The sequence below is a fragment of the Arachis stenosperma genome, chromosome 6 (assembly GCF_014773155.1).
Source record: "Arachis stenosperma cultivar V10309 chromosome 6, arast.V10309.gnm1.PFL2, whole genome shotgun sequence".
In the NCBI taxonomy this organism is placed as follows: Eukaryota; Viridiplantae; Streptophyta; class Magnoliopsida; order Fabales; family Fabaceae; genus Arachis; species Arachis stenosperma.
In genome coordinates this window covers 72,969,077-72,976,858 of record NC_080382.1, presented here as the reverse complement: position 1 = coordinate 72,976,858, position 7,782 = coordinate 72,969,077, and the positions used below count along the sequence as shown (strand labels likewise).

The 7,782-nt window shown below is 39.7% G+C and overlaps 1 protein-coding gene across 1 annotated transcript; it reads left to right on the top strand.

Moving 5' to 3' along the window:
* Positions 1-399: 399 nt before the first annotated feature.
* LOC130934183 (uncharacterized) lies at positions 400-1,410 on the top strand. The gene has a single exon (XM_057863771.1). The coding sequence runs from the start codon at positions 400-402 to the stop codon at positions 1,408-1,410; it is 1,011 nt and encodes a 336-aa protein (XP_057719754.1).
* The last annotated feature ends 6,372 nt before the right edge of the window (positions 1,411-7,782 follow it).

The following is a 7,782-nucleotide window of genomic DNA, read 5'->3' as shown; positions in this document are numbered from 1 at the left end:
TGATAGCTTCCCAAGTGACACGGAGAAGAATCCGAGAGGTGAAGCGAAGAAAGTAAGATGGGAAGACTGCAATATGGTCACTACAAATGACAAGGAGACTGAAGACAAGCCAAGCAAGCTATCAAAACAACCTAAAAATACCTTAGTAGAGAAGGAGAAGAAAGACCAACAAGAACCAAAAATCTCACAACAGGAGCTGCTGAGACTATATGCACCATTTCCTCAACTGCTAAAGGGTGCTGTGGGAAAGAGAATGTACTCAAGGTTCTTAGACTCGTTTGCATCTTTGAATGTGAACATACCATTCATCAAGGTCATTCAGTAAATGCCAGCATTCATCAAGTATATGAAGGAACTACTTCCCAGGAAGAGCTCACTCAAGGGGGCCAGACTATAGTGATGAACAAGGATTGCAGCACCCTCATTCAAACACAATTGCCTGCGAAAAGAAAAGACCCAGGGAGTTTTCATGTCCCTTGTGCTATAGGGGAAACAAATTTTGATAGAGCACTTTGTGATTTGGGAGCAAGCATCAACTTAATACCCCTATCCCTGGTAAAAAGGCTGCAGATCAATGAGATACTACCTACAGATGTAGTCATAAGGCTGGCTGACAAGACTCAAAAGCAAGCAGTAGGAGTGGTGGAAAATGTGTTGCTCAAAGTTGGAAAATACTTTCTCCCAACAGACTTTGTCATCCTGGACATGGAAGAGAGTCACCTACACCCAATCATATTGGGGAGACCATTTCTAGCTACTGCTAGAGCACTCATAGATGTGGAGAAAGGAGAGCTAATATTAAGGATCCATGATGAACAACTGAGCTTCAGTGTTTTCGAACTCTCACTGGAAAAAGATAAAGAGGACAAAGAACCGAGCAAAGTGCATCATGAGATACTAAAGGAAGAAGCAAGCACTGAAGCACAACCAGCTTATCCTGAGATTCACTGGATTGATGGACAAGGCCAGCAGCAAGTGCCACAGGTCAAAGAAAAATTGGAGGAACCTAAGCCACCAGAAGTTTGTGAGGACATTAACAAAAGCTCATCAAAGAAGGAGGCCACCGGGAGTAAGAAAACAGCACCAGGGGCAAAGAAGAAGGTACCAAGGGGGTGGCGGAACAAGAAGATTCCTACGGAAGATTTCTCTCCAGGGGATAAAGTAATCTCAGCCTACTTCACAGATATCCCCCCTACTCTCCCCACTGTACCATCTCAGCTACCTAAGGTCTTCACCATCAACAGAGTTCTCTCCTTGGAGCATGTAGAGATCATTGATACAACCAACGGATACAAGTCCACTGCCAGAGAAGAAGACTTCAAGCATTACCAACCACCAAAACAAGGCGGTAACGTCGAGCTAGCGACGATAAAAAAGCGCTTTGTTGGGAGGCAACCCAACCTCAGGTAGTCTTTTTCATCTTCATTTCAATAAAAATCACAAGTTGTTTCCCCTGTATTGCAAGGAGCTAAGTTTGGTGTTTCACACCAGAACAATCAACAGAGACAGTGTAATTCTAAGTTTGGTGTTCCACCAAAAGGACATTTAGTTAGAATTACACCTGCTCCCAAAACACATTGCTAGCTCTAACCAATTGAGGGAAACCACTTAGATGTAGTTAGACTTTAGATAATCATTGTTCTGTTAACAACAAGATATGAGTTATCAGCGTATGTGCAAGATTGTGTACTAAACAAGGAACTAAGTTTGGTGTTCACACACCAAATCAAGTTCATAAGACACAAGCACATGCAAGCTAATTATTCCTCAAGTGCTTTGGGAACAAGCAACTTCCAATAACTTTACAGGAACCTTATGGTGCACCCTCGCTCAAGGAAGCAAAGAGCAAGAGGAGAACGAAAAGAAGGCGATTAGAAGTTGTCACCTGAAGGTTGTATTGTCACTTAATTCCATATATTTACAGTTCGAACATTGGAAGCTCAAATGCAATCTTGATTAATGATTACCAGTGAGGCCTAAACAATTTTTTTTACTCTACCTTGTTGTTGAGCATGGTCTGTGATTCTGGTTTAAGTGTCACTGCATCTTTCCCTTATTTACTTGTAAGCTTGTCTATTTGTTTGAAGAAGGGAATGTTTTATGTTTTAAAAGAGCAGAGTAAGGCTCATAATGTGGAAGTGCATTCATGAATCTTTGGGGGTAGTCATAAGTTAGCTAAGTTGGTTCAACCACAAGGTTAGGATGACAACTATCTATCCTGAATGCTTTACTTTTGATATACCCATGAGACTAAGATAACAACAAGATCCTAATAAGAAAAAAGGGAAAGAACAAGGGAAGTGAAAAACAAAAGAAAAAGAGTAAGCAATAAGGCTAGGCACCAATGGTTTACCCTAAGACATGTGTCTGTGGTGCTCTTGTGTGGGGGATCTACTTGGATGAATAAGCTCATTGGGGTGCTTCATCACCTGGTAACTTGGGTTAACTAACCCGGGATTATCAGCTGAAAATCCACTATCAAGAGTAACCCTCACCACAGAGCATTTAGTAACCCAAAGAGGTGCTGGACACCAAGGTCTGAAGGAAAGAAAATAAATAAACTATATGCATGTGGTGTGTATGTATAGGGGAGAGACTTGAGTAAGTAAGTCCTTAGGGGTGCTTCAACACCTAGCACCTTGAACCAACTGGTTCGGGAGTGTTGGCTGAAAGCTTATCCTAAAGAGTTGCCCCCTTACAAAACACTTAGCCTAAATAACACAAACAGCCCTTGAAATAACAATAAAAGGATCAATAAATAAAGGTCTCAAGGGATATAACAAAGTGAGTATTTTAGGAGATGATAAAGGTCTGAAAGCCAGTAGTGGAATGAACCTAAGTTGCTATGCATGAAACCACCATAAAAGCAGTAATATGACTTCCACAAGAATGACTCATTTCTCTGGAGATTCCATTCATCATTCTCTTGTTCCAGTACTTGCTTAGGGACAAGCAAGCTTTAAGTTTGGTGTTGTGATACCAGGGCATTTTGGCCAGTTTTACTGACCTTTTCTTTACTGTTTTTAGGTAATTTCATGCATTTTTTTAGGAAATAAGTTAGTTTTGGGCAGATATTCACTCAGACCTTGATTCAAGCATACATTGTGCATTTTACATTGTTTCATGAGGATTTTGCATGATTTTAATGACAAAATTGTATATTGCATTACCCATGACTTGGACTAGAACTTTGATGCACTCTATTGCTTGATTTCAGGACCAAAGGAAGCAAGGAATGGGAGGTAACTTGCAAAGTTAAGGAGAAAAGTAATTGCCAAAAACACTCTCAAAAGCCATCAATGCCCACGTTAAAGAGTCACATGAACTAAGTTAACGTGAACTCTAACGTGGAGAAGAGAAGTTGAGCCAATGTTAGTGACACTTAACATTGTCACTAACGTTGGCAATTGCTCACAAATGGCCACGTTAGAAGCCACGTTAACCTAGTTAACGTGGCCTCTAACGTTAAAGGGGGAAGAGAAGCCAACGTTAGTGACACTCAACATTGTCACTAACGTTGGCCTAAGGAGCAAAGAGCCACGTTAACTCCCACGTTAACTTGGTTAACGTGGGAGCTAACGTAAGAGATGGAGAGTCGTCGACAACGTTAGTGACACTCAACATTGTCACTAACGTTGGAGCAACCACACAACCCCCAAGAGCCACGTTAACTTCCACGTTAACTTGGTTAACGTGGAAGCTAACGATGAGGAATGAAGAATGAGCCAACGTTAGTGACACTCAACATTGTCAGTAACGTTAGTGACAATGTTGAGTGTCACTAACGTTCTCGAAGGCCAACAAGGCAACGTTAAAAGCCACGTTAACCCAGTTAACGTGGGCTTTAACGCAAGGCAAAGGGGTGCATGGCAACGTTAGTGACAATGTTAAGTGTCACTAACGTTCTCGAACTTGTATTTTCACTAAATGATAAAAACCCCTAACGTCTTGAGCTAAAGTCTATGCCCACTTCACACTATCTCTCTGCAAGTAAGCCAAGCCCAATTGAAGAAAGGAACTGCTTCAAGCTCAAAGATCCAGAGGCCCAAGACTTGAAGAGCTAACTAGAAGCTGAGAAGAGTAGTATATATAGGAGTAGTTTTGAAAGAGAGAAGAGCTTTTGGAAGGAGCTAGGAAAGGAAACTACTCTTTGTATTTACTTTGTACTTCTAGCTTTATCATGTATTCTCCATATTTGATTTTGATTTCTAGAGCTATGAACAACTAAACCCCTTTCATTGTGTTAGGGAGCTCTGTTGTAATTTGATGGATCAATACTAATTTTTTTATTCTTCTTCAATCTTTCCTTTTGATTTTACTTGAAAGCTTTCGATCTTCATCCAATTGGATAGTGATCTTGGAAAAGAAGCTATTCAAACATGGATCTCTTCGGATCCTTGAAAGAGGAATGAAGAGATTAGCTAGAAATGCTTTCTCATGCTGGACCAAATTGAGTGTGGATGGGTATGTGGCTATAACCCTCTAAGCATTTGATTTGGGAAGTGCATGTGGTATAATCAGTGACCACACTTCATCTCTTCTCATGAGCAATTGACCAAGGAATTGGCTATTGATCAAGATTTGAGAGATTGAATTGCAAGAAATTGTGATTCAATCACTTAAGATTGCCAAGGAGATCAATGAGTGCATTGATTGAGGAAGAGATGAAAATGAAATTGATCCGGAGAATGCACCATCTCCTAAGCCCAATGAACTCCCCATTTCTGATCTTACCCATTCTCTTTATTTTCTGCAATTTACTTTTATGAGCAATTCCCCCATTCCCATTTACAATTCTGCTATTTACTTTCAGTCATTTACTTTCCTGCCATTTTAATTTCTGCAATTATCAACTCTATTCATGGATTCGCTCAACTAGATCATTCCTCTAATTAAAGTTGCTTGATCAATCAATCCCTGTGGGATTCGACCTCACTCTATTGTGAGTTTTTACTTGACGACAAATTCGGTACACTTGCCGAATGGGAATTTGTTGAGAGGCAAATTTTACCCCGATCAGTAAGTCCTTAGGGGTGTCTCAACACCTAGCACCTTAAACCAACTGGTTTGGGAGTGTTGACTAAAAGCTTATCATAAAGAGTTGCCCTTTTATAGAGCACTTAGCCAAAGGAGGAACGCAATAAATCTTAAGAAAACAAAAGAAGGAAGGATCAATAACTAGGAAGTCTCAGGGGATGTAAACAAGTAAGTGTTCAAGGACATGATAAAGGTTTGAAACCTGGTAAAGGAACGAACCTAAGTTGCTATGCATGAAACTCCATAAAACCAAGGATTTGACTTCCACAATAATGATTCATTCCTCTTGCCTTTTTATTCATCATTCATGTTTCAGTACTTGCTTAGAGACAAGCAAGCTTTAAGTTTGGTGTTGTGATGCCAGGGCATCTAGGCCAATTTCACTGACCTTTTCTTTACTGTTTTAGTGTAGTTTCATGCATTTTCTTAGGAAATAAGCAAGTTTTAGGTAAAAGAACACTTACATCTTGATTTAGACAAATATTGTGAATTTTACATTATATCATGAGAATTATGCAAGGAATGAATGTTAGATTGGATAATGCATGATTTCATGACTTGGATTAGAGCTTTGATGCACTTTATGTGTGTTATTTCAGGACAAAGGAAGCAAGGAAGAGCCACGTTAGCATTCACGTTAGCCTAGTTAATGTAGGTACTAACGTGGAATAGGGATAAGCCTATAGCGTTAATGAGAAAAGTGGACACCAGTAACGCCCTCGAAGCCATCATGAGCCACGTTAATTGCCACGTTAACTACATTAACGTGGTAGTTAACGTAGAGACAAAAAAGACTCCATCGTTAGTGGTAATTGTGATCACCACTAACGCTCCAAGATGTGGCAATGAACCACGTTAAGAGCCACGTTAACTAAGTTAACGTGGACTCTAACGTGGAAGAGAGGAACAATGCCAACGTTAGTGACACTCACCTTTGTCACTAACATTGGATCAAGCTTGCATTGCCCACGTTAGTGGTCACGTTAAGACCACTAACATGAAAGTTAACGTGGAGTTGAAGCTGATGAGCCAACATTAGTTACACTCACCTTTGTCACTAACGTTGGGATGGCATCCATAACCACGTTAAGAGCCACATTAACTTAGTTAACGCGAGCTCTAGCGTGAGGACTAGGGGCACAAGGCAACGTTATTGGGAAAGGTGAGTCCCAATAATGCTTGCGAAGATGAGACATAACCACGTTAAGAGCCACGTTATCTTAGTTAACGTGAGCTCTAATGTGGAGACTAGGGGCACAAGGCAACGTTATTGGGAAAGGTGAGTCCCAATAACGCTTGCGAAGGTTTGAAAGGTAACGTTAGTACCACTAACGTTGGAGTTAACGTGGGCCATGTGGTGGGAACGTTAATGAAAAAAGTGATTGCCACTAACGTTCTCGAACCCATAATGTCACTCAGCGTTAACGCCACTAACGCTCCAAGCCAAAGTCCATGCTTACATCACTTTCTCTCTGCAACTAAAGTTGAGCCCACTGAAGATTCCCAACTGCTTCAACTTAAGGTCAAAGGCCCATATCCAAGACTTGCAGAATTGATTAGAAGACCAAGAAGAGTAGTATATATAGGAGTAGTTTTGAACTAGAAAAGAGATTGGCACATTGGAGAAAACTACACTCTGTATATTTTACTTTTCTACAACTTCTAGAGTTAAAATGTATCTTTCTTCTTCTTCATTTCCATTTTTTAGATCTATGAACAACTAAACCCCTTTCATTGGGTTAGGGAGCTCTGTTGTAATTTGATGGATCAATCATAGTTTTCATTATTCTTCTTCTTTATTTTCTCTTGATCTTACTAGAAAGCTTTCGATCTTCATCTAATTGGGTTGTTATCTTGGGAAAGAAACTCTCCATAATTAGATCTCCTCTGAACCTTGGAAAAGGGATGAGGAGATCATGCTAGAAATGCTTTCTCATGTTGGACCAAATTGGGGTTTAGATGTGTATTGTGACATTTAACCTTACCAACACTTTGATTTGGAAAAACATGTGGTATAATCAGTGACCATACCTCATCTCTTCTCATGAGAAATTAAATCAAGGAATTGGGCAATTGTTCAAGTTTAGAGAGATTGGATTGCCAAGGAATTGGGATTCAATCACTTAAGATTGCCAAGGAGATCAATGAATGCATTGATTGAGGAAGAGATGAGAATGAACTTGATCCAGAGAATGTAATACCTCCTGAACCCAATGAATTCCCCATTTCTGATCTTACCCATTCTCTTTACTTTCTGTCATTTACTTTTATGCTAATCACCCTAATTCCCCCTTTAAGATTCTGCACTTTATTTTCTGTCATTTACTTTCCCGCCATTTAATTTTCTGCAATTCTATATCCACTTTCTGCTTAGCTCAACTAGAGCATTCTTCCAATTAAAATTGCTTGACCAATCAATCCCTGTGGGATTCGACCTCACTCTATTGTGAGTTTTTACTTGACAACAATTCAGTATACTTGCCGAAGGAAATTTGTTGAGAGACAAATTCTCATGCATCAGTTAGTAATTCATAACTAAATTATTTACAAAGTAAGAAAGAAAAGAGGAGAAATTGATGGTGAACGGAGAGGGTCCTAAGACTTCCCCCAATCCAACATCCTAATTCTATGAAACTAAGGCCTTTAAATAGGCTCTCCTAAATTATAAACTTAAATGAAATTAAAAACAAATTACAATGAAATGAAAATAAACTATTCTAGATGCTTCTTGTGGCCTTGATTGAT

Excerpts from the sequence above, each read along its gene's own strand:
- LOC130934183 (XM_057863771.1), top strand. The coding sequence starts at position 400 with ATGAACAAGGATTGCAGCACCCTCATTCAAACACAATTGCCTGCGAAA.